At 41.2% G+C, this 27,096-nt stretch overlaps 1 protein-coding gene across 1 annotated transcript in view; it reads right to left on the bottom strand.

The window, feature by feature from the left end:
- Positions 1-27,096, bottom strand: part of LOC126251600 (mini-chromosome maintenance complex-binding protein) — a 93,834-nt gene that overhangs the window by 22,314 nt on the left and 44,424 nt on the right. The window contains exons 6-10 of the mRNA XM_049952133.1: positions 9,714-9,903; positions 4,729-4,846; positions 4,027-4,200; positions 3,753-3,862; positions 791-924 (exon numbers count right to left, since the gene is read on the bottom strand). Coding sequence (XP_049808090.1) covers positions 791-924; positions 3,753-3,862; positions 4,027-4,200; positions 4,729-4,846; positions 9,714-9,903 — 726 coding nt within the window. The remainder of the gene's footprint in view (positions 1-790; positions 925-3,752; positions 3,863-4,026; positions 4,201-4,728; positions 4,847-9,713; positions 9,904-27,096) is intronic.

Here is a 27,096-nt window from a genome sequence, read left to right as displayed (position 1 = left end):
GACCATCATCAGTTATTTTGCTCCCCAAATAGCAAAACTCCTTTACTACTTTAAGTGTCTCATTTCCTAATATAATTCCTTCAGCATCATCTGACTTAATTAATGATAGTCCAATGTGGGATTCAGAGGTAAACAGATTGGAGAGGTTTTTGATGTGGCATTGTGCATGCTGTTGTAGTTCATGGAGGGCAACAGTTTCAATCTGAGAGATGGGATGCAGGAATTCGGGATTGAAAAGCAGGACAATTTTACATGGAAAGGAAGTACTGAAAGGAAGTTTGGGCCTGATTCATACTGTTCCACACCAGCATTACACAGCCTTCTATTCCACCAATGCACTCACTAATCTTTTTTTCCCTTTTCTACGACCCTCCTTTTCTGCCCAACTCCATTCAACTCCCCCCTCCCGATCCCCACCCTCCCGGGCCACCAAACCTGCTCACTACACCTAACAGCCTTACCCTTGTCACCACCACATCCCTGCCTCCTCCTCATCCCCACCACCAAATCTAGATTGCTGATGGCTGCTTCCATCAGGCGCAGTTGCAGTCCAACCATAGTGAACCGACACAGTGTTGTGTGTGTGTGTGTGTGTGTGTGTGTGTACTACTTCAGAAGGAGACCTTTTGGTGGAAAGCTTAAATGTGTAGGAGTCTTTTCCCTGTGCCTGTTTGTGTCTCCACCTCTCCTCTATATAGTGAGTAGCAATTTATCCTTTTCATAACATTGTTGTAACTCCCAACTTAAAAGACAAAAATTCTCATTTAACTTTAAATCTTTTTGTACTCACTGGCAGAAGTGACTTTCCCTCTGAAAGAACTAAAACAGGTGTATTATAATCAAAACCTAGTTGGTAAAACTGGAAATCATAATCAATCTTCTGCTGCGAAATCAATTTTCCCAAAGCAGATATGTTTTGAACACCTGCAGGCAAAATAAAGTGAATAAAGTTAAAAAGTTTAACACATGACAAAAAATTTTTAATTATAGCCAGAAAACAAATAATAAATTTACCCTTTACATCGGATTTAACATTGGCTGCATTAAACAAACATAAAGCCAAAGACTTCCCAGCAGAAAATTTAACAGCTGGAATTAAGAACCATAAGCTGGACTACATATTCTGCACACCATATAAACACAGCTTTTCCATGGCTAAATTTGCAAGAGCAAGTGAAAAGAATTTGTTCATTTAGGTCTGAAGTAAAAAGTAAAAGTAATAACTAACCATATAGTTAAGGCTGCAGGCACATCAACAAGACAGAAAATGTTAACAAGCTTTAGAATGATGTCCTCCTTCATAGCTAACTTGCATAGGACACAGACACACATGGACAGCAGCTACACAGTCCAGATACACTGTCCCTGCTGACTACACTGCACTGGCACTGAAGCCTGAATACATTTCTGTACTAGTCAGCTCTAGAGGACATTGAAAGCTTAGCAACAATAGGGCATATCGTTCATACAGAATGCTGTTAATATTGGTAAATTTTGAAACAATGGGGGAATGAATATTTTTAAGCCAGATCACTTTGAATGGCCATTCTGCTTCGTATATACCAGTCTTATTTCTCAACATTGGATTAGCATTGGAGATGCACCTAATTAACAGTAACATTACAAAAAATATTAATTTTCTGACTTCAGCATCTCTGCTAAAGGGATCTAGCTGTACAGGGTGTGGTAGATAAGTAATGAGACTCAGTCTAGAAAAACAAATTTATTGATCCAATTTGTACAAAACGTTAATATTCTTCAAAGTACTCGCCTTGGGCGTCGACACAACGTTGCCAGCGCGTTTTCCAAGCTTCATAGGCCCCACTGTAGTCCGTTTGAGTTATCCCAGTTAGTGCCTTCGTGACAGCACGTTGGATGTTCGGAATATCGTCGAAACGATGACCCTTCAGGCATCTTTTGACCTTCGGAAATAGGAAGAAATCAGGACGACTCAAGTCAGGGCTGTATGGTGGCTGTGGCAAAACTTCAACTCCAATTCGGGTCAAGTAGGAGGTCACGAGGAACGCTGTGTGCGCCGGAGCGTTGTCGTGGTGGAGACGCCAGCGTTGAGCAAGGTCCTGTCGCTTCCGTTTGACGGCTCTGTGCAATCGCTGAAGGACTTCTTTGTAGAATTCGGCATTGACAGTCTTCCCCTGAGGGACAAACTCTTTGTGAATTAACCCCCGCTTGTCGAAAAACACAATCAGCATTGTCTTGTTGCGGGACTTTGACATTCTTGCTTTCTTCGGCCGCGGGGATGCCGGTGTGTGCCACTCCGAGCTCTGGGCTTTCGTCTCCGGGTCGTACTGGAATGTCCACAATTCGTCGCCTGTTACTACGTTGTCTAAAAAGTGTGGATTATTTTCCAAATCATTCAACATCTCGCGGCAAACGTCCACTCGTTGTTGCTTTTGTTCGGCGGTGAGCACTCGGGGAACCAATTTTGCGCAAATTTTCCTCATCATCAAATCTTGCGTAACAATTTGGTGAACCGTAAATTTATTCACGGAGACCTCATCGGCGATCATTTTGAGACTTAAACGACGGTCGGAGTCCAGGAGTTCTTTCACTTTGGCCACCGTTTCATCCACACGACTCGTTGAAGGGCGTCCAGATCGTTCCATGTCTTCAACGGATTCCCTCCCGTTTTTAAATTCATTAAACCACCGGAACACTTGAGCTCTTGATAGGGAGTCTTCTTTGTAGGCCTCCGTAATCATAGCAAAAGTTTCCGAAGCAGTTTTGCCCAAGCGAAAGCAAAATTTGATTGCATATCGCTGTTCTATCGAGCGATCCATCTTCAGCGTTTTCACAAGTGTCACGGGCACACAAACAACGTAATACGCGAAGCTCGACCCTCACTGCACCAGAGCTCCGACGCGACTGCGAACCGGTTCTATTGTTAGCTCAGATCCCCCACCACGTGACGTACAGGTGGAGACCGCCCTGCGAGCGACTGGGGCGCCGCGCGGCGGCCAGTCTCATTACTTATCTACCACACCCTGTACATAGGCTTTTGCTGCCTTTGACAAAATATTTTGTATCAAAATATAAGTCAATACAGACATTGTATACAACTCTTTTCTTTTCAGTAGCGCATATATCGCAGTTTTGTGTGTTAAAGGCTATCATAATTGCAAGTTGAAACCACATTAAGACTCACAGGTAAATTAGGCAAATGTGTCATTATAAAATTTCTGTGCCTTTGAAATACCTCGGATCATATCTAATAACTGAGTATGGGCTAAAGAAATTTGAAACATGCTGTGAGTAATACATATATATGAAAAAGTTATCTTAATTAACAATCATGTATTCCTTTTTTAGTATTATTCTTCTCCTACATCAAAACAATGCAACATTTTCAAGAATTGTCTCCGTTTCTGATTGCAACCAATCTACTTGAGGCAATACAGGACTAATTCATGAAGATATAATCTTTTTTATTTCTTTCGTTATGGTTTGCACTCACTACAAATTCACACCGAAGTTCCTACATAAATAAATTTAATGACAATCAAACCCATGACACAAGCAAATATCAGAATAGAACAATGCATTCTCATATAAACCCTATTTTTCCGAAATGCAAGATTTTTTTTTTTTTCATTTTTACTGATATATCACAGCAGTATGTTTTATGGTGCTCTTCTACTACAGAAAAAAAATCAGTCTTATTTGCACCTATACAATTTGAGTCATGTAAGCTGTCAGATTCAGGGTCATGTAGTTTAGAGAAACAAAGTCATTACCTGTGCTGTTCAATTGACCAGTTGAAAGTGCCGTCTCATCCAAAATGAGATGTGTGTGGGGACTTAATTGCAACTGTGCCCTGGTCAAACTATCATTTTTATAATTCTTCCTGAAATAAAATATATTTATATCTCAGTGGCAATGGACATACCCCCTACTTCCACAAATTCATACTATGCCTACTTCTTAAATGAAAAGACAGAACTGGGTTAAATGGAACCCATTTAAATACTAATACTGACAGAGAAAAGTAAGAATATCTAATCTGCATACTTTGGAATCAGAGAGCCGGCATTGAGGTTTTCCAATGTCATTGGTATTAAGTGGATTTTTGTGACCAGCCGTTTCAAGAGACTATTTAATTTTGATGATAACGCTATACCTTGAGTAACACCACTTATATTGACTGCCAACGAACCTAGAGTTAAGAGCGTATTACGTGCATATCTGAAAAGAGAATTTAAATTAATCATATATTTTTTGCCAAAAGGAAATAAATTTCATTTGCCTAAAGTAATAAATCATTCTGATGAATTACCAGTACTAACATAAAGCTCAAAAATATGTCCACAGAAAGTCATTCCTTTAATAAATTCATGACCTTCACTTTCACTTTGTCTCTCCTGAGCAACACTTTACAAACTAAGAAAATAAAGCTTGTCACAAAGCCTTACCAAAGCCTTGTAAATTTAGCAAAGATGTAAGTGGAGTCTGAAAATGTGGGTAGGGCAGTGGATATGACTGGATTGCTCTGTTCGTCGGATGTGTTGCTGATGAAAGGAAAGCAAATGTCTCAGTCACAGATCAACTTAAAGAGTTCTGATCTGTCTAGAATATTTATGATTGTCTTACACTGTGGATGCCACATCGGTACACATAAGGAACACAATAAATTAAGGACAGTGCATAGCATGTCAATTGTGAAATATATACTTTTCCAAGAAAACAACAAATTAGAATTTTAATGAAACTTACACAGTTGATATCAAATGGCACAAAATATATTCCGCTGCAAGCCCATCACCCAACAGAAATTCCTTCAGAATTTCAAGTAGATCTATTCTGACTGCTTCTGCATTGGCAAATATTTCATCTGAAAAAGTGTAATTTACAAAGAGAACATTGTCATACATGTGCTTTACCACAATTTGCTATGGGACACAATGTATGGCAATCACACACATTATGGCTAATGAAGGGAACACTTATTCTAGTATGTGTAGTAGTGTAATTACAGTTTGCCAGTATGCCTTTACCTATTAACGAAAACAAAACACAAAGGCACACATACTGTTTTGAAATTATGTCTAGCAGAAGCCTTTGAAGTATTCTACTTATTCTTGGACTATTTGTTTCACTTTTTAAGCCTTACTATTTTAAAGGATTGGTGCAGCAAAGTGTCAAATATGTTTCTTCAAAATTTTCAGGAAAAGGGTATCAATCTTTCAAAAAATATTCCAAATAGTCCATTTTATTCTGTACACACAAGAAAGCGTGTGTGTGTGTGTGTGTGTGTGTGTGTGTGTGTGTGTGTGTGTATTTTCATTCTACCTGTTTGAGAAAATTAATGTATGGAATACCACAGATTTCATTAATAAAAGAGCTCATTTGCTTAAGTGCCCAAAAACTTGTGTATAATTCTGCATGGAATATTGTATACTCATTTGGTAAATGGGCCATGATGACACGTTCGAGGAAAAAACACAAAATAGCCCATAGTGTCCCCCTCCTTTAGTAAATCAATACTGCCAAATAACTGTAGTTCTCAGACAACATTTCATAAAATACAGAGCTGAAACATGTCCACTTATCCAATGAATGTGAAGAGTTGCAGTTCGGGAAACAGGTATGGAGCATTTCCTGTACACGTGTGGTAATCTAATCTTTATATGTGTATAACAAAAACTATCCTGAAATACATAGTCTCACTATAAACCAAGAATCTAGTTGGGTTTCCACAGTAACTTTATAAAATATGTGCACCTGGCCAGTACCTGCTTCTGAAGATTTGTTGTTAAGACACTTTGAGGGTGTTCAAGTTCCTTAGATGCAAGCAACCATGAATGCATGGCATAAAATTGAAACCGAAAAATTTACAAAATCTTTAAAAATGTACAACAGTGTCCTCATTTTCCCAATTAGGTAATTTATTTAAAATATAAAAAGAATAGTTAAAACCAATCTTTCTGTAGATAATCTTACACTATTAACTTCCGTTCCCTCCTCCCAACCTGTAATTAAGTTATACCTGGCTACTTGCTGTTGTAGGGTTGGTAGAGCAACAAAACAGGGCAAAACCAATCTTGAGAGGCACTATTCTCCTGCCCCAATCTGCCCTCAGGCATTGCCAAATCCAGTTTGCACATAGGGAGAGTTCTAAGGACTGCCTATCGTTGGCTCTGAGGTCTAAATTCCAGATCATAGCTGGTTATCCAAAAGTCATGGAAAACTGTTCCACTATTGAGTGATGTTTCTTGACATGGTATGTAACTAAAATATTCCATGGCTTCCAATACACATACTAAGAAAATTCAACAAGAGACTGACTCCACAAAAAATTCACCATTAAGAAGTTCTCCACAACCAACTTTTGATCTGTTGAAATGTAGCATGGATGGTCCATACTGATGACTGAGATTCATTGCAATGAAAAGGGTTCCCCCTCCCCAAGTGCCTTGAGAACAGGAGAACTCAGTGGCATGGTGGATTACACTCATGATGTGTTTCACTTAATCCTGAACATTTTTCTGATCCTCAAAAATGGTCAACTGGCACACAGAAGCCTACAGGCTAGCTGGTGGGACAGTCAGGGAGTTGGGTTGTAAGTGATAGCCTCACGTCCAAAATGTCCTACTCCAATTTATAATGGCAGCATATTGTTTTCATATACGCCATTTGTAGCAGGAGAAGGAAGATGTATTGAACCTTCCTGGCTGATTAAAACTGTGTGTCAGGGAGTTGATCATCAAACCTAGCTTTTTGTGGGCAACTAAGTTACCCAGGCTTGAATCACAACCCACTCTCACAGATACACTTCTGCTTGCACCTTTCTATTACCATCCAAATTTCGCAGACATTCTCCTACTTACTTACAGTTGGAGTCACGAATGATAGTGGTCGAGTTTAGGCTTGTTCTGTGAACCTATGTCACATATTCTCTGGCAGCCAGAGTTCAGTAGTGCTGATTATGCTGTGAATACTGTAGCCAATGCGAGCATTAAACATGATCGTAGCAAGTCGTTTAGTGAATTTTTACTTCATTTGTTGTGAGTTGTTATCGCTGATGGTGGTGGCAAGTAACAAATTCTTCATAAGGAAGCGAGAGACATAATTTGCAGGATATACTCTTCCTCCAAGCACAAAACACATGCATGTGCGAACCGTAACTACCACTTGGAGTTGGCAACAATGCAACCCTTGCCTGTGACCGACATGCAAAAACTGCCATCGTTTGTGGAGCAGACTATAGTGGTGTAAGCACTCCCCAAAAGAAAGGATTGCAGAAAAATGGGTGAGCCATGGCGTAGGGGATTGTCCCTAAAATAAATCTGTCACCCTGCAGTGGAGTATGCACTCGTTTAAAACTCCTCAGCAGCTTAGAACTGTGAATGAGGTGGGACTCTTTTCATCCTTTCTTCTAGGAGTTTTAGTCTCACCAGAACATGAGAATTCTGTGAAGTTTGGAAGGTAGGACAGAGATACAGACAGAAGTAAATAAGTGAGGGCGGATTGTGAACAGTTCCTAGATAACTCGTTTGGCACGAGCATTTATCATGAAAGGTGTAACGTCTAGTAAGAAACAAAAACAACATATTATGTAGTAATTAGAAAATTAGATGTATCATATTGTGTCATTGTGTAAAATTATGTATTTTTTTTTATTATTTATTTTTGAGAACGTCTGCGTCGGCGAGTAATAAAACCGCCACAGAAGATAAATGTTGAACAGAGATTACAAAAGGAACTAGTATATAATGCGTGATGTAAATCAAATTCTTTGTCTTCTTAATCTGGAAGTTGTGAGAGTAAGATCTCCTGTTGTTGTCATGGAGAACGCGAATGTAGCATTCTTTTGTCGAGACTGGGAAATGTACGCCATTACGTGTGAATTCACACAGGTCTGTAATCAATGAGATATTTAAATGTTTTAATAGAGTTGTTTAAATGAAAACTTGTATTATTAATTGTTAAAGCTTGCTTGCCTATTATCCCATCCTGTTGAGACATTTTTCAGTTATATAAATATTATCTGTGGTGCTGAGCTGCGTGGAGAACGAAGAGCCGCTGCCGCGGCGTATTTAAACGACTTACAATATAGTCGAGCATACCGCAAGGAAGCGGTAAAATAATAGTAAAATAATATTATTTCTTTTAGCTCCCAGGCTGGCAGTGAAGATCAGCAGATTTTATGATGTGTTGCAGGTTGACGCGGGCTGCTGATAGGGTATAATTTACAGTGCAAATAATTTAATGTACCTTCAAAATCTGATAGTAATCTTGCTGTGCTCCGTTCTGATCTGGCAAATTTTATAGTGATAACGTAATTTTTTTTATGAGAGTCTCATGTTCTTGGGCTAGTCGTGGTATGAAATAGTATTTCACCAAGAAATAAAATCCACTGCGAACTTGTGTTTTTGAACGATCATACGAACTGTAACATCAGTGTTCATTAAAAGTAATTTCAACTTTTAATAACTATGAAGTAGGGAAGTTATATTGATCCTTAGCATGAGTTGCAGTTAAGAAAAATCGTTCTTTAAATTGTAGGCCAGATACAGAACAATAAGACTTCCATAGATACATTTTATTTTGCAAAAAGGTAACGATGATAAAGAAATTCAAAGCACAGCATTGTTAAAAGTATTTCACGTAACTCTTTCCATATATGCGTTGTTACGCCAATAATCAAAAAATAAATAAATAAACCAAAGAGCAACAATTTAAAACAATTCGAGAGAGCAAGTGACGTGAAAAAGGCAAGGCTCCAGCGTCTGGTTCTGGTCCAGCGCACAGTTCTAATCTGCCAGGAAGTCTCAAAACAGTGAACACACTTCTGCAAAGCGAAAGACTCATTCTGAGGTATGGGTTATTTACACATTCTTATTCTTCTAGCCCACTTTTGGCACTGTTCCCAGTAAGAATATCTTTGTAGTGAAGATAATATTTTACCTCTTTGCAAGATGCATCACTATGTTTAAAATGATTCCTCAAAACAAAATAAATTTCTATGTTATGAAAAAAATCAAATTTCATAATCCTGTCCAAAACATGTCATATAAAATCACTAGCTATGTTTAAACAACAGTTTTCATTGTCATGCAGCTACTGTAGTTACATATTGTTAAGCAGAAAATCTGAAACATGCACATTTTATTTATGACTGTACAAATTCATTCACTAATATGGACATATACATGTTCTTATTCCAACAAAATCTAATCTGTCTAGAGTACTTACTTCCTTCTCAAAGTCTTTTCTCAAACTGTAGCTGCCCTGGATCTGAACAAATACTCTTCAATGGTGATTAAAAATTAACAGAACAGCCGCCAATCAATTTCCCTCCCAGGTCACCATAAAAAAGATTAGTGTTCAGTGTTGGCTAACCTCAGTATCCATGTCTTTTGCAGCTTACTCTGTTACATTTTCCTCTCCACATATTAATTTTCAGTGCCCTCCCCCTCTCCCAAAGGTACTTATCACTCTCACCTCACATGATCACTTTCCCAATGGCTCAAGTTCTCATTGCAACAAAACCGTATTCATGTCTTTCTCAGAACTCTCCTACCTACTGACAAAGTATAGCTCAGTTTAAAAACAACAGAAACTACTGTGTTCAATTAGAAATGTTGAAAACATCTCAAAACTAGACTTGTGAAATTCACAGATTTCAACAACCAAAAAGCTAGGCATAATAAGTTGTTCTCTCCTCTTGAAAGAAATATATATATATATATTATTACCTGTATTGATTACAGGCGGCAATAATGGATTACAGTGTTTTAGTCCTCTGACAGCCAAGGCATGAATAATAATGTCTGACCGAACATCTGTGACCTCATTTGTATCATCATTACTGCTGTCAAAACCAATGAATCCAGCCACTTCAATGACATCATTCAAGGAAAATGTAGCACTTTGCTTTTCATATATCTGTAAATACAAAAAATGAATTTAACAGTCTGCAAATATCAGAAAAAAATTTTTAAGTTAAGGTTTTTATGTATAATTTTCACAAAATATGAAAAATTGAAGGAAATTTCAATATAAAATGTAGCAAAGTGGAATAGGTCCACTTCCTACGGTACCATTCCTAATGTGTGTGTGTGTGTGTGTGTGTGTGTGTGTGTGTGTGTGTGTGTGGTTTTTTTTTTTTCCTGTTCTGCATTCTGCTCTTTCCCGACACAATACATACGCTATGTAAACATGAAATCTCATTGTTTTCCATGCTGTAACCTTACTATTCAGTGTAAAACTTACATGCAGCTGACAATAGTATTAACATTTTGTATTGAAACAGTTTCTTTCAACAAATATTCAAAATTTATAGTTTGAAGAAAATATGAGCTTTTAAAAGTTTGACCCCACTAATAACTGTTTGTTTTAGAATTAACATAACTTATTCACAAGCAGTTTCCTTGTTTTTACAGTACATCTTATTTTTTCTTTAACATATATAATTACAAAAATCCACTGAAGAGCCAAAAAAGCTCGTATAGGCATGTGCATTCAAAAACACACACACGTAAACAGGCAGAACACAGTGCTGCAGTCGGCAACACCTATATAAGACAGCATGTGTCTGGTGCAGCTGTTATGTCGGTTACTGGTGCTACAACGGCAGGTTATCAAGATTTAAGTGAGTTTGAACGTGGTATTATAGTTGGCGCACGAGTGATGAAACACAGCATCTATGAGGCAGTGATGAAGTGGGGATTTTCCCATACGACCATTTCACGAGTGTATCATGAATATCTGGAATCCAGTAAAACATCAAATCTCTGACATCGCTGCAGCCAGAAAAAGATCCTGCAAGGATGGGTTCAATGACTCAAAAGAGTCATTCAATATGACAGAAGTGCAACCCTTCCACAAATTGCTGTAGACTTCACTGCTGGACCATCAACAAGTGTCAGCACGCAAACCTTTGAACGAAACATCATCGATATATGCTTTTGGAGCCGAAGGTCCACTCATGTACCCTTGACGACTGCATGACACAAAGCTTTATGCCTCGCCTGGGCCCATCAACACTGACATTGAACTGTTGACAGCTGGAAACATGTTGCCTGGTCGGTCAAGTCTCATTCCAAATTGTATCGAGCGGATGGACATGTACGAGTATGGAGACAACCTCCTGAATCCATGGACCCTGCATGTCAGCAGGGGACTGTTCAAGCTGGTGGAGGCTCTTTAATGGTAAATGTGTGTGTGTGTGTGTGTGTGTGTGTGTGTGTGTGTGTGTAGGGGCAAAACAGCTATGGTCATAAGTGCCCATTCTGTGGCTTAGTGAAGGGCAAAAACGGGAATAAATCAGCAGCAATGGGAGCGAAACTCAAGAAGAAGGGAAACTAAAAACGGAAGGAAATCTTAGCTAACGAAGGGCGATTGTTTTCCCTGACAAGAGCTTCAAATGACTGATGTCATCTCACTTACACATATAAACTCAAGGACACAATCGGCTGAGCGTGCATCATCTGTCGAGGATCGCCATTTAAAAGATATCGATGGCTAAAAAGACAGTGCCCAACCCGCAGTCTAGTTAAAATTACCTCCTCCAGACGACGAGGCCAGGAGAAAGAGGTCCAAACACAGGGAAGAGGTTTTATGTTCAGTAATTTACTACCCTAAAGTGCAGACTAATGTGTGTGCCATAAAGGTGCAACACGACAACATAAAATGCTCTGTAGATCGGCAAAGGGAACCATGCGAACAGCAGGCCGAGGAAGAGAGGCAGCAGCCTTTGCTGCTATATCGGCTGCCTCGTTTCCGCATATACCAACATGTCCTGGGACCCAGAGGAATGCCACAGAGATGCCTCCCAAGTGGAGGCAGTGCTGAATCCGGTGGACCAGAGGGTGGACGGGATAAAGAGCTTGGAGAATGAGACGAGAGCTAAGCGAATGCGAGCATATAATATACTGTATCCACTGATGGTGATGGACGTATTGGACAGTCTGAAAAATAGCGTAAAGCTCCGCAGTAAAAACCGAACACTGGTCGGGAAGCTGAATTCTAATTGGGGTATCGTCAATAATACAGCCATCCCGACACCAAAGGTGGTCTTGGAGCTGTCAGTGTCAATAAATGTGGCATCCTCCACTTGTGTGCATAGAGCAGCAAGTGTCCAACAATAAACTATTGGGGAGGGGGGGTTACTATCCTTGGGAAGCTGACAAAGGTCACAGAGAAGGTAGGTCCGGGAGTGAAGCCAAGGTGGCATCGCACCCCCATTTGTCAAGAAAGTTTTAGGAAATTGGAAAGAAAGTGAACGTAGCAGTTGACGGAGACAGACTCCCGGTGGTAGTAGAGAGGAAGGGCTGCCTGGATACCCTAAATCCAAGGAGGAGTCTAAAAAAAGGGCATGGGTCGGATGAGCAGGCATCGACGACAGATGACTAGCATAATGACTCAGGACAGCTAGCCCACTGGACAGTGGAGGTTCACAATGTCAGCGTAAAGGCTGTCCAAGGGGCTAGTGTAGAAAGCTCCAGACGCTAAACGCAATCCGCGGTGGTGGACAGAATCTAGGCGCTGAAGAATAGACAACCCTGCAGAGGAGTAAACTATGCTTCCAAAGTCCAATTTCGAGTGCACTAAGGTGATATACACGGAGGAGGACCACTCGGGCCACTCCCCAGGAGGTACCACGCAGAACACCGAGGGTTTTGAGGGATCACAGACAGCGAGCCGAAAGATATGGATTGTAGGAAGACCAGCACAGTTTTCTGTCAAACGTAAGTCCCAATAATTTGGCAATGCCTGCGAATGGAAGGTCAACAGGCCTAGATGTAGAAAAGATGGATAAAACTACTTACGACGCCATAAATTTACACAGACGGTCTTACTGGGAGAAAATCGGAAACCGGTTTCAATGTTCTATGAGTGAAGGCGATCGAGACATCTACATCTACATATATACTCCGCTAGCAACCGAGCGGTGTGTGGCGGAGGGCACAATTTGTGCCAAAGTCATATACCCCCCCCTCTATTCCAATCGCGTATCGCGCGAGGGAAAAACGACTGTCTGAATGCCTCAGTACTAGCTCTTATTTCCCTTATCTTTGAATGGTGATCATTGCGCAATTTGAAAGTTGGTGGTAATAATATATGCTCTACATCCTCGGTGAAGATTGGTTTTCGGAATTTAGTGAGCGCGCCGTCTACTATCTGCAAGTGTGTCCCACTTCAAACTTTCTACGAGATTTCTAACGCTCTCACGATGGCTAAATGTACCAGTCACGAATCTTGCTGCTCTTCTTTGGACCTTCTCAATCTCTTGAACCAGACCCAACTGGTAAGGGTCCCATAGAGAAGAACAATGCTCCAAGACTGGGCGAACTAATGTATTGTAAGCTATTTCCTTTGTTGAAGGACTGCATCGCTTCAGTATTCTACCAATAAACCGCAATCTAGAGTTCGCCTTACCCGTTACTTGTGTAATCTGATCATTCCACATTTGAGATCATTTCAAATAGTCACACCCTGATACTTGACGGACGTTACTACTTCCTAAGACTGGGCATTTATTTTGTACTCTTACATTAATGGGGATTTTCACCTTGTTAAACGTAGTAGGTTACACTTACTAATATTGAGAGATAACTGCCAGTCATTACACCACGCATTTATTTTCTGCAAATCCTCATTGATTTGTTCACAACTTTCATGTGACTACTTTCCTGTAGACTACAGCATCATCGGAAAACGTCTAAGGCTGCTGTCAATACCATCAAAGAGATCGTTTAGGTAAATCATAAAAAGCAGAGGACCTATTACACTGCCCTGACATCCTTGAATACGTCGTTCAAGAAGGCTGGTTTGTTGAGAGCTGTAGTAGATTGTAAAATCATCAACAAAGAGGGAGCCTGAGACATCAGGAAGGAGACAATACATACATGGATTTATGGCGATAGCAAACAGTACAACACTTAACACGGTGCCTTGGGGCACCCCGATTTCTTGGAAGAAAGTACAGGATATAGTAGTGTTCACCTGCACCTCAAATGTGCGCGCTGTCATAAATTCACAGATGAGAAGGTGTAGCCAACCTCGAAAGCCCAAGAGAACAGTGTGCAGAGGATGCCTGTCCTCCAACAGGTATCGTATGCCCTCTCCAGATCAAAAAATATGGCTACTGTTTGGCATTTTATAAGAAAATTGTTCATGATATAAATGTAGAGAGCAACATGGTCAACTGCGGAATGACGCTATTGGAAACCACATGAGGCAGTTGTTAAAAGGTTTCTGGACTCCAGCCACCAGCCTAAACAGCAATTTACTATATGCTCCAAAACCTTACCAACACTACTCGTGAGAGAGATTGGGCATTACTTGGTGGGGAGATGTTTGTCCTTTCCAGGTTTCGGAACAGGAATGACAATAGCTTCCCACCATCTTCTGGGAAAGGTACTGTCGACCCAAAGTTGATTACAAAGGCTAAGGAGGTAACACAGACTAGGGTATGATAGATGCAGCAATATTTGGATGTGAATACTGTGCGGTCCCAGAGCAGAAGAGCGAGAGGAGGAGAGTGCATGTCTCAGTTCCCGCATAGAAAAAACGTATTATAGCTTTCGCGATTTTGATAGGAAAAAGGAAGAGGTCGCTATTCTGCTACCCACTTCTTCAGAATAAAGGCTGGTGGGTCATTAGAAGAACTCAAAATCTCAGCAAAGTGTCGACCCAATCAGTCAGAGATTGCGACTGGGTCCACTAAGGTATCCTGCGTGACAATTAGCCCAGAGGTCAGGGAAAACCTGGATATGCCGGATATCCGTCGGATTCAACTCCAAACAACTGATGAGGGAGTGAAGGTATTAAAGGAGCTAGTAAAGAAACCCCAGCTTGCCTTCTTGCTATTGCGTATGATGAGACAGCATTGTGCAAGTTAACTGCTTATAGCAGATGCAGTTGGCCAACATAGGGAGGATGGCAGAAAATGCAAAGAGTAAGTCTCTGCTCTTGTATTGCATCACAACACACCTCGTTCCACCAAGGAACTGGGGGGGGGGGGGGGGGGGGGGGCACCAGGGCAAAGAGGAGGTACGAGGTACTGAATAGTCCGCGGCTGTAAGAATAACTTCTGTAATATGAGTGACCTGATCATCGAAATTGGTGGTCATAAAATGGTCACTTCAGTGCGAATCAGCAAGAGCGAACCATTCAAAGCACCTAGCCAGCCAAACAGTGCCGACCGAAAGGTCCAAATGAGAGTAGGTTGACGTGGAGGCAGACAGAAATGTAGGTTCCCCAGTGTCGAGGCAAACAAGATCCACTTGGTAGAAGAGGTCAATCAATACAGAGACTCTCGGATAAGGACGCGAAGATCCCCAAAGCGGGTGGTGGGCGTTTAAGTCCCCAACCAGCAAATAGGGGGTGGGGGTGGGAGGTGATGAAGGAGAATGGCTCTTGCCATTGGTGTGGACAATGGAATGTATATGGTACAAAGAGAGAAGGTGAATCCAGAAAGGGAAAGACATACAGCACCAGCTTGGAAGGAACTGTGTAAGTGGATTGGGTGATAACAGATAGTATCATGGAGAAGAATTATAAGTCCCCCACGTGCCGGAACGCTGACAACAGAAGGGAGTTCAAACCAGATCAATTGGAAATGAAGGAAGACTAAGCAATCATGGAGGCATAGCTTTGTTTACCGAAGACAGAAGATGACTGAGGAGGAGGACTGTAAGAGGATCGACAGTTCATCCCGATTTGGAGCGAATTCCGCGGATATTCCAATGGATAACTGACATAGGGTGGATGAAAAAAGGAAAAATCTCACCACAGTGGCCATCAACTCAGCGACTGCTGAAAGCTGGTGACAGACAGTGTGGAATGGCATTTAGCCAAAGGCAGAATATTCTGATCCATAGGGTGTTCGGTGGCAGCTTCTACTGCCAGTGATCAGCTGGTCGATCGGCCGCCGGCAGTGCGTCTTGGCGACATGGAAGATGGCCGAGGATGGCTACTGCTTGGTGGTGCTGTTGAAGAGAGATGCTGAGGCAGGGAAGGAGAGGAACTGTTTTTCTTATGAGCCTTCTTGGAAGCAGGACACAGAAATGAAGGAGGAAATGATGGTTGTGAGGTGTGAGGTCTGAGTACGTAAAAAATCTTCATGAGTAGCTTGTTGTTTGGAAGTCAGGGCATCCAATTTTGGGGGCCGTGGTTTAGCAGGAGCCAATGAAGGTTGAGCCTTAGAGTGAGCAGGTGATAGTGGGGAGGTTGAACAGGCGTTCTTTGGGCTGGCCGATCTGACGACCGAGGTGCTAAAGGTGAGATCAAGTCTGCATGGCTACCTCCTAAGTAGATCGAGCAGAGGTGAGAACAGTGCTATACTTACCCACTGGGAGCACAGTGGGCTTTCTACTGGTGAATAACTTATGAGCAGCACTCAGATTTCCAGAATAATTTGTTCCTCTTTAAAAATAGGGCAATCTCTAGAGGAAGCAGCTTGGTCACCCATACAGTTGATGCAACGAGGGGATGGGGGTGGAGAGTCACCCTCATGGGCATCCCTGCCACAGGTAATCCATTTGGCCGTATTGGAACACAACTGCCTGGTATTATAAAACCTCTTACACTGATGGCTACACGTAGGGTTGGGGATGTAAGGCGAACTGAAATTATCTCATATACTGATTCATTGTTCAATGGAAGTAAAAAAGAAAGTGCAAATCGGTACGAATTCCTTTCCAACACTTTTCAGTACTCTATGTACGGCCATCACCCTCCGATCAGACAGGTAATTTTGAATGTCCTCCTTTGATAATCCATTGAGTTATTTTATATAAACTACATCCACACAATGAGTTTAAAGTAAGGTGCGCTTCCACCCGGATGGGGAAGGCGTCAAAGCAATTTTTGTGCCTGGAGGGCACTGTATGTTTCTAACAACAAGGTACCATTTCGTAATGGGGAACAAGACTTCACAGGATCTGCAATTGCGTCGACACCTTTCTGAATAATGAAAGGGTGTACTGTTGAGAAGTCTTGATCTTCGTCAGACCAAGTAATAACTAGGAACATCAGCACTGATGGAAGAATTTTCTGTAGCTGAGACTCATCTAGCTTTCTCTTGGGGGCAGAAGTTATAGAAGTAGAAGAAACCATCACAAAAGTATTCCCCGTGATTACTGGCATCTCCAATTGTGTGTCCTACCTAGTGGGGACCTTCTCGGAGGGCACTCCCACCATAGGCGATTGTCCACACCACAGGTCACATCTACCAAGAAATGGACGGAGGGACCAATCTGCATGTTCGGAAGGTACCAGTTCGGGTAATCTCCCCTCCCTGGGCCTGGCCTTTACCAGGGGGTATGTACATGCACTACTTGTCTACCTAGGGCGGGGAGCTACGCGTTACCCCGTCACCGACGTGGGAACACGTGGGCCGGCCTTCAGACATGCACAGACAGGAAAGAAAGAAAACAGGAGGAACAAATAAAAGGAAGAGAAGAGAAGAGAATAGAATTCTCAAATGCTGCAGCAGAGAAGGAAAAGAAAAGAATAAAAAAAAAAGAGAAAGACAAAGTAAGGACAGATACTTTACATTGTAGAGATAAAAGAAGAGAAATCACTTCATTCGTTCACAAGCACCTGTCTCCAGACGTAGGTGCAAAACATACTGCAGAAGAGAATGAGAAGGAGATGGGAAGGGGTGGGGAGAGGGGGGAGCAAGGACAGAGCACTGCACAAGCTCGCAGTCCCATGCTTGCCACGCACATTTCCACAAAAGAGCTGTGGACACCCTGGGGTCTCTTTAATGGTGTGGGGCGTGTGCAGTTGGAATGATATGCGACACCTGATACGTCTACATACGACTCTGGCAGGTGACACATTCGTAAGCATTCTGTGTGATCACCTGCATCCATTCATGTCCACTGTGCATTCCAACAGACTTTGGCAATTCCAGCAGGACAATGTGACACCCCAAATGACCGGAATTGCTACAAAGTGGCTCCAGGAACACTATTCTGAGTTTAATCATTTCCATTGGCCATCAAACCCCCCAGACATGAACATTATTGAGCATATCTGCGATGCCTTGCAACATGCTGTTCAGAAGAGATCTCCACCCCCTTGTACTCTCTTAGATTTATGGAAAACCCTGCAGGATTCATGGTGTCAGTTCCATCCAACACTACTTCAGATATTAGTCGAGTCCATGCCACATCATGTTGCGGCACTTCTGCTTGCTCGCAGGGGCCCTACACAACATTAGGCAGGTGTACCAGTTTCTTTGGCTGTTCCGTGTATCTTTATATAAAATTCTTGCCATGAGAATTACAATGTTTGAATGTTAAAAAGTCATCATACCAAAAAGCCAATGTTACTGGTTTATAACCCTTTTATTTCAGTTTCCAAAAGTGCATACTTATACTAGAATAACATGTTCATTTATAAAACATTTCAAATGTAACATTCGAGTTTCCATTTAAATTTTTGAGGACTTTGCCAGAACACTCAAAATTCCGCTAAATAAATTAGCACGTAAAATAATAATGCAATTTTACGGATATACAACCAAATGTGTACACCTACTATCATTCCGGACATCTGTTCTTTTCCGGAATAACAGCAATGTATTTTAACATTTTATAAAACCCTTTCCACACATTTTTAAACACGTACTACAATCACTGGCACTGCCATTCAGTCCAAACTATAGTAGAGCACAGATATCAGGAATTATGAAAAGAATAGATTGCTACTCGCCATAACTATGACGCACTGAGTTGCAGATAGGCACAACAGAACGACTGTTACTGTAATATTTTCATTGTACAGGGCTGCAACTCGATGTGTCATCTTTATGGTGAGTAGCAGTGTTTCCTTTTCATATCTGTTGCTATTCCATCATGGAGTTTCCACTGTAGAGTACAGATAGGTGTACGTAGTCAGTGAGTTTTGAGCAAGCAGAGTAAATTTCATGATAATCAGCACTACACACAGTCAGCTGTGCAAAATTCAAATTGAATAGTCATTAAAAATGGGTCCTGTATCACAGCCACTTCCTCATTTAATTGAGACTGCTCAAAGTCTATGCAGCTACGTAACCTTTCTAGTAAAAATTATTGAGCTGGTCATCATCAGTGTGGGCAATGACATTAAATAAGTATCAAATGAAAATCAACTTCAACAGTACTGACTTGAAACATTAAAAAATGCATCTAACACCAACTGGACAACGAAAGAAGATGTATGAGGAGTTGGACAGGTCAGTAAAATTACAAGTGTTGGCATGAAGCAGCTTCAACAATTGTTGAAGGCTTCACTTGAAAATATTTTTTTGTTTTCCATTGCAGTATCTACTACACCAATGAACCCTTTTTTGACGACTGCCATCTAACTAGCTTTTTATTCACCAAACTGAAGTTTTCATTTCCTTTTACCAAACTTAGAGTAAAGTGCATCTGTTGTTGTTGTTGTTGTGGTCTTCAGTCCTGAGACTGGTTTGATGCAGCTCTCCATGCTACTCTATCCTGTGCAAGCTGCTTCATCTCCCAGTACCTACTGCAACCTACATCCTTCTGAATCTGCTTAGTGTATTCATCTCTTGGTCTCCCTCTACGATTTTTACCCTCCAATGCTAAATTTGTGATCCCTTGATGCCTCAAAACATGTCCTACCAACCGATCCCTTCTTCTAGTCAAGTTGTGCCACAAACTTCGCTTCTCCCCAATCCTATTCAATACCTCCTCATTAGTTACGTAATCTCCCACCTTATCTTCAGCATTCTTCTGTAGCACCACATTTCAAAAGCTTCTATTCTGTTCTTGTCCAAACTAGTTATCGTCCATGTTTTACTTCCATACATGGCTACACTCCATACAAATACTTTCAGAAACGACTTCCTGACACTTAAAACTATACTCGATGTTAACAAATTTCTCTTCTTCAGAAACGATTTCCTTGCCATTGCCAGTCTACATTTTATATCCTCTCTGCTTCGACCATCATCAGTTATTTTACTCCCTAAATAGCAAAACTCCTTTACTACTTTAAGTGTCTCATTTCCTAATCTAATCCCCTCAGCATCACCCGATTTAATTTGACTACATTCCATTATCCTCGTTTTGCTTTTGTTGATGTTCATCTTATATCCTCCTTTCAAGACACTGTCCATTCCGTTCAACCGCTCTTCCAAGTCCTTTGCTGTCTCTGACAGAATTACAATGTCATCGGCGAACCTCAAAGTTTTTACTTCTTCTCCATGAATTTTAATACCTACTCCGAATTTTTCTTTTGTTTCCTTTACTGCTTGCTCAATATACAGATTGAATAACATCGGGGAGAGGCTACAACCCTGTCTCACTCCTTTCCCAACCACTGCTTCCCTTTCAAGCCCCTCGACTCTTATAACTGCCATCTGGTTTCTGTACAAATTGTAAATAGCCTTTCGCTCCCTGTATTTTACCCCTGCCACCTTCAGAATTTGAAAGAGAGTATTCCAGTTAACATTGTCAAAAGCTTTCTCTAAGTCTACAAATGCTAGAAACGTAGGTTTGCCTTTTCTTAATCTTTCTTCTAAGACAAGTCATAACGTTAGTATTGCATCACGTGTTCCAACATTTCTACGGAATTCAAACTGATCTTCCCCGAGGTTCGCTTCTACCAGTTTTTCCATTCATCTGTAAAGAATTCGCGTTAGTATTTTGCAGCTGTGACTTATTAAACTGATAGTTCGGTAATTTTCACATCTGTCAACACCTGCTTTCTTTGGGATTGGAATTATTATATTCTTCTTGAAGTCTGTGGGTATTTCACCTGTCTCATACATCTTGCTCACCAGATGGTAGAGTTTTGTCACGACTGGCTCTCCCAAGGCCATCAGTAGTTCTAATGGAATGTTGTCTACTCCTGGGGCCTTGTTTCGACTCAGGTCTTTCAGTGCTCTGTCAAACTCTTCACGCAGTATCTTATCTCCCATTTCATTTTCATCTACATCCTCTTCCATTTCCATAATATTGTCCTCAAGTACATCGCCCTTTTATAAACCCTCTATATACTCCTTCCACCATTCTGCCTTCCCTTCTTTGCTTAGAACTCGGTTGCCATCTGAGCTCTTGATATTCATACAAGTGGTTCTCTTTTCTCCAAAGGTCTCTTTAATTTTCCTGTAGGCAGTATCTATCTTACCCCTATTGAGACAAGCCTCTACATCCTTACATTTGTCCTCTAGCCATCCCTGCTTAGCCATTTTACACTTCCTGTCGATCTCATTTTTGAGACGTTTGTATTCCTTTTTGCCTGCTTCATTTACTGCATTTTTATATTTTCTCCCTTCATCAATTAAATTCAATATTTCTTCTGTTACCCAAAGATTTCTATTAGCCCTCGTCTTTTTACCTACTTGATCCTCTGCTGCCTTCACTACTTCATCCCTCAGAGCTACCCTTGAAACTCTCTACAACCTCTGGTTCTTTCAGTTTATCCAGGTCCCATCTCCTTAAATTCCCACCTTTTTGCAGTTTCTTCAGTTTCAATCTGCAGTTCATAACCAATAGATTGTGGTCAGAATCCACATCTGACCCTGGAAATGTCTTACAATTTAAAACCTGCTTCCTAAATCTCTGTCTCACCATTATAAAATCTATCTGAAACCTTCTAGTATCTCCAGGATTCTTCCAGGTATACAACCTTCTTTTATGATTCTTGAACCAAGTGTTAGCTATGATTAAGTTATGCTCTGTGCAAAATTCTACAAGGCGGCTTCCTCTTTCATTTCTTCCCCCAAATCCATATTCACCTACTATGTTTCCTTCTCTCCCTTTTCCTACTGACGAATTCCAGTCACCCATGGCTATTAAATTTTCGTCTCCCTTCACTACCTGAATCATTTCTTTTATCTCGTCATACATTTCATCAATTTCTTCATCATCTGCAGAGCTAGTTGGCATATAAACTTTTACTACTGTAGTGGGCATGGGCTTCGTGTCTATCTTGGCCACAATAATGCATTCACTATGCTGTTTGTAGTAGCTAACCCACACTCCTATTTTTTTATTCATTATTAAACCTACTCCTGCATTACCCCTATTTGATTTTGTATTTATAACCCTGTAGTCACCTGACCAAAAGTCTTGTTCCTCCTGCCACCGAACTTCACTAATTCCCACTATATCTAACTTTAACCTATCCATTTCCCTTTTTAAATTTTCTAACCTACCTGCCCGATTAAGGGATTTGACATTCCACGCTCCGATCCGTAGAACGCCAGTTTTCTTTCTCCTGATAACGACGTCCTCTTGAGTAGCCCCCGCCCGGAGATCCGAATGGGGTAACCAAAGAAATTCATGAGCTAGTATGTGAAACATGTTTACAGTCTTGTATTAACAGTAGATGGAAGACTTTAAGGTATTAGACTCAGCACTTTCAAAATCAACAGTATTTTGGTGATACACTGATGATACCTCTAAAGTTTGCCTCATGGTTTGAACAGTTTCCATGAGTTCCTTCCACATTGAAACTCCATACATGAAAACATAAAATTTACTATGGGAACGGAGGTCATTACCCTTGTTTAGTTGTCTTAGTTCATTGTATGATTAATGGCAGAGTTGGACACCCGATATTTCGAAAGTCCACTCATACAGATCCTGCAACTGACACAAACACTGGGTGTTCTGAATACCTCAAGCCCATATCATCTCAGATGCTGGTAACCTGCAAGCGAAGTTGTAACACATTCAACTATGTTCCAGGAAAATGTGTATTCATCTCACCAGATACACAGAATGCTACAAACATACAAATGACACAACAAGGTAGAGGCTGAGGCCTTCAAGATGACAGCCTACCTGTTATATAGGGTGACCCACGAGGAATGGTACATATTCAGGGATATGAAAAGAACAACAATTTCAAGCAAAAAAAGTCCAGTAAACGTGGGCTCTAAAAGGCACATCTTAAGAACTATAAGCACTTGTTGTTCACCTTTGCTACTGTGAAACATCTCTTCTTCTGAACAAGTGCTCAAAGCTCTTAAGGGTATGCACTTCAAAGCCAATGTATACCTGAAAATATGGCAAGCTAAGAGGTTGCAGTAGAAGAGATTTCTTTCATAGTATCGAAGATGAAGAAATGCTCATAGTTCTTAAGATATGTATTTTAGAGTCCTTATTTACTACACTATTTTGCTTTGGAAGATCATTCCCGTCATACCCCTAAATATTGACCATTCCTCCAGGGACATCCCGTACACTGGAAATGTTTCCAAGAAAATTTTGCCCTAAATCAAAAATCTCGGCACTTCTTGCTACTGGGATCTGACAAATACAACGTAGAGCTGCACAATGCAGATGTTTTGTAAGATTCCATGTAAGTGTGGCAAATCATAAATAGGGCAAACTACACACACTGTTATAGAGTGCTCAGTGGAATGTCAGCAATGTACTCACTTACACCAAGATAGCAAATCAGCTACTGCAAAACACTAAATCTACTGGTCATTTAATGAAGCACAACGAAACAAACATTGTGGTCCATACTTCAAACTTTTTGGATGATATTATCAATTAATCATTAGAAACACAGCTGTCTAAGACCCTTATAAATTGGGACCGCAGTTTCCAGTTATATGGTGCATGCAATCCTATTATAGAAAAACTTCGTGCTTTGCACAGCTTAAGTCGTTCTTGGATTTTACCAAGTGAAGATAATCAATCTGATATCGTCGAAGCAACCTTTCACCAAGGAGGGCGCTCACCAATGCAAAGACTTGGAGCAGCGACACACGCATTCTAGCAATACACAAGCAGTGATGACTGGTTACACCATCCATGTGCCACTATGGTTTTCAACAGGGGATCTCGGTGAAATTTCAACACCTGAAGATGGCCAGGAGACAGGCCAAAATATCATGACATCAAGTTATTGACATGTGGCAGTTTCCCTGAACCTTCATGGAACAAAAACATTATTTACTGAGATTTTTGCGCTTTACGTACAAGATAGATGCAAGTCATACATAAATCACCCAGCAAAATACAATTTGAAAATTTTTATCCCCTATTTTAGTTTCTTCTTTCCTCACATGAGTGTGTAGGGAAAAGTTTGACTCATATTTATCAAACTGAATGCAAAGGGTTGTGCTGAATAATACAAACAATGTCGTGAGCTTAGAAATTTTTAGTGTCTGGGGAAAAAACACAAAGGGAACCCCAAATGGTTGAATTTTGGGTCCACTCCTGTTCCTTATATACTTGGACAACCACCCACTTAACTTCAACAAGCAGAATTGGAACTTTTTTCATATGATTCTAGTGTTATAATAAATCTTAAGAGAGAAAGCAAAAGTAATCAGAAGCAGGAAAATACATTAATTCAATGTGAAACAAGGAAAGGTTGAATGCATTACTTATATGACAATATTATCAACAAATGATTCACAAGTATTATTTAAACAAACTATTTACCAAGAAAATACAATGAAAATTGAATGCAATTCATCTGCATACAGCTTGCAGCTTTACTGTATGGTTAAATGATGATGGCATCCTCTTGGGTAAAATATTCCGGAGGTAAAATAGTCCCCCATTCGGATCTCCGGGAGGGGACTACTGAAGAGGATGTCGTTATTAGGAGAAAGAAAACCGGCATTCAACAGATCGGAGCGTGGAATGTTAGATCCCTTAATCAGGCAGGTAGGTTAGAAAATTTAAAAAGGGAAATGGATAGGTTAAAGTTAGATATAGTGGGAATTAGTGAAATTCGGTGGCAGGAGGAACAAGACTTCTGGTCAGGTGACTACAGGATTATAAACACAAAATCAAATAGGGGTAATGCAGGAGTAGGTTTAATAATGAATAAAAAAATAGGAGTGTGGGTAAGCTATTACAAACAGCATAGTGAACACATTATTGTGGCCAAGATAGACACAAAGCCCACGGCTACTACAGTAGTACAAGTTTATATGCCAACTAGCTCTGCAGATGAAGAAACTGATGAAATGTATGGTGAGATAAAAGAAATGATTCAGGTAGTGAAGGGAGACGAAAATTTAATAGTCATGGGTGACTGCAATTCGAGAGTAGGAAAAGGGAGAGAAGGAAACGTAATAGGTGAATATGGATTGGGGCTAAGAAATGAAAGAGGAAGCCGCCTGGTAGAATTTTGCACAGAGCATAACATAATCATAACTAACACTTGGTTCAAGAATCATAAAAGAAGGTTGTATACATGGAAGAACCCTGGAGATACTAAAAGGTATCAGATAGATTATATAATGGTAAGACAGAGATTTAGGAACCAGGTTTTAAACTGTAAGACATTTCCAGGGGCAGATGTGGACTGACCACAATCTATTGGTTATGACCTGTAGATTAAAACTGAAAAAACTGCAAAAGGGTGGGAATTTGAGGAGATGGGACCTGGACAAACTGAAAGAACCAGAGGTTGTAAAGAGCTTCAGGGAGAGCATAAGGGAAAAATTGACAGGAATGGGGCAAGAAATACAGTAGAAGAAGAATGGGTAGCTCTGAGGAATGAAATAGTGAAGGCAGCAGAGGATCAAGTAGGTAAAAAGGCGAGGGCTAGTAGAAATCCTTGGGTAACAGAAGATATATTGAATTTATGATATAAATTAATAGAGGGAAACATTCCACGTGGGAAAAATATATCTAAAAACAAAGATGATGTGACTTACCAAACGAAAGTGCTGGCACGTCGATAGACACACAAACAAACACAAACATACACACAAAATTCAAGCTTTCACAACCAACTGTTGCCTCATCAGGAAAGAGGGAAGGAGAGGGAAAGACGAAAGGATGTGGGTTTTAAGGGAGAGGGTAAGGAGTCATTCCAATCCCGGGAGCGGAAAGACTTACCTTAGGGGGGAAAAAAGGACGGGTGTACACTGGCGCGCGCGCGCGCGCGCGCACGCACGCACGCGCACGCGCGCGCACACACACACACACACACACACACACACACACATATATCCATCCACACATATACAGACATATTTAAAGACAAAGAGTTTGGGCAGAGATGTCAGTCGAGGCAGAAGTGCAGAGGCAAAGATGATGTTGAATGACAGGTGAGGTATGAGTGGCGGCAACTTGAAATTAGCGGAGATTGAGGCCTGGTGGATAACGGGAAGAGAGGATATATTGAAGAGCAAGTTCCCATCTCCGGAGTTCGGATAGGTTGGTGTTAGTGGGAATTATCCAGATAACCCGGACGGTGTAACACTGTGCCAAGATGTGCTGGCCGTGCACCAAGGCAAGTTTAGCCACAGGGTGATCCTCATTACCAACAAACACTGTCTGCCTGTGTCACAGTGAAGAAGAACTCCAGAATTTCCTCTCCAACCTCAACTCCTTTGGTTCCATCAGATTCACATGGTCCTACTCCAAATCCCATGCCACTTTCCTTGATGTTGACCTCCACCTGTCCAATGGCCAGCTTCACACGTCCGTCCACATCAAACCCACCAACAAGCAACAGTACCTCCATTATGACAGCTGCGACCCATTCCACATCAAACGGTCCCTTCCCTACAGCCTAGGTCTTCGTGGCAAACGAATCTGCTCCAGTCCGGAATCCCTGAAGCATTACACCAACAACCTGACAACAGCTTTCGCATCCCGCAACTACCCTCCCGACCTGGTACAGAAGCAAATAACCAGAGCCACTTCCTCATCCCTTCAAACCCAGAACCTCCCACAGAAGAATCACAAAAGTGCCCCACTTGTGACAGGATACTTTCCTGGACTGGATCAGATTCTGAATGTGGCTCTCCAGCAGGGATACGACTTCCTCAAATCCTGCCCTGAAATGAGATCCATCCTTCATGAAATCCTCCCCACTCCACCAAGAGTGTCTTTCCGCCATCCACCTAACCTTCGTAACCTCTTAGTTCATCCCTATGAAATCCCCAAACCACCTTCCCTACCCTCTGGCGCCTACCCTTGTAACCGCCCCCGGTGTAAAACCTGTCCCATGCACCCTCCCACCACCACCTACTCCAGTCCTGTAACCCGGAAGGTGTACACGATCAAAGGCAGAGCCACGTGTGAAAGCACCCACGTGATTTACCAACTGACCTGCCTACACTGTGATGCATTCTATGTGGGAATGACCAGCAACAAACTGTCCATTCGCATGAATGGACACAGG

This window comes from Schistocerca nitens, chromosome 4 (assembly GCF_023898315.1).
Source record: "Schistocerca nitens isolate TAMUIC-IGC-003100 chromosome 4, iqSchNite1.1, whole genome shotgun sequence".
Taxonomy (NCBI): Eukaryota; Metazoa; Arthropoda; class Insecta; order Orthoptera; family Acrididae; genus Schistocerca; species Schistocerca nitens.
Note: the sequence above shows the minus strand (reverse complement) of the source record. Positions and strands in the feature narration are given on the sequence as shown.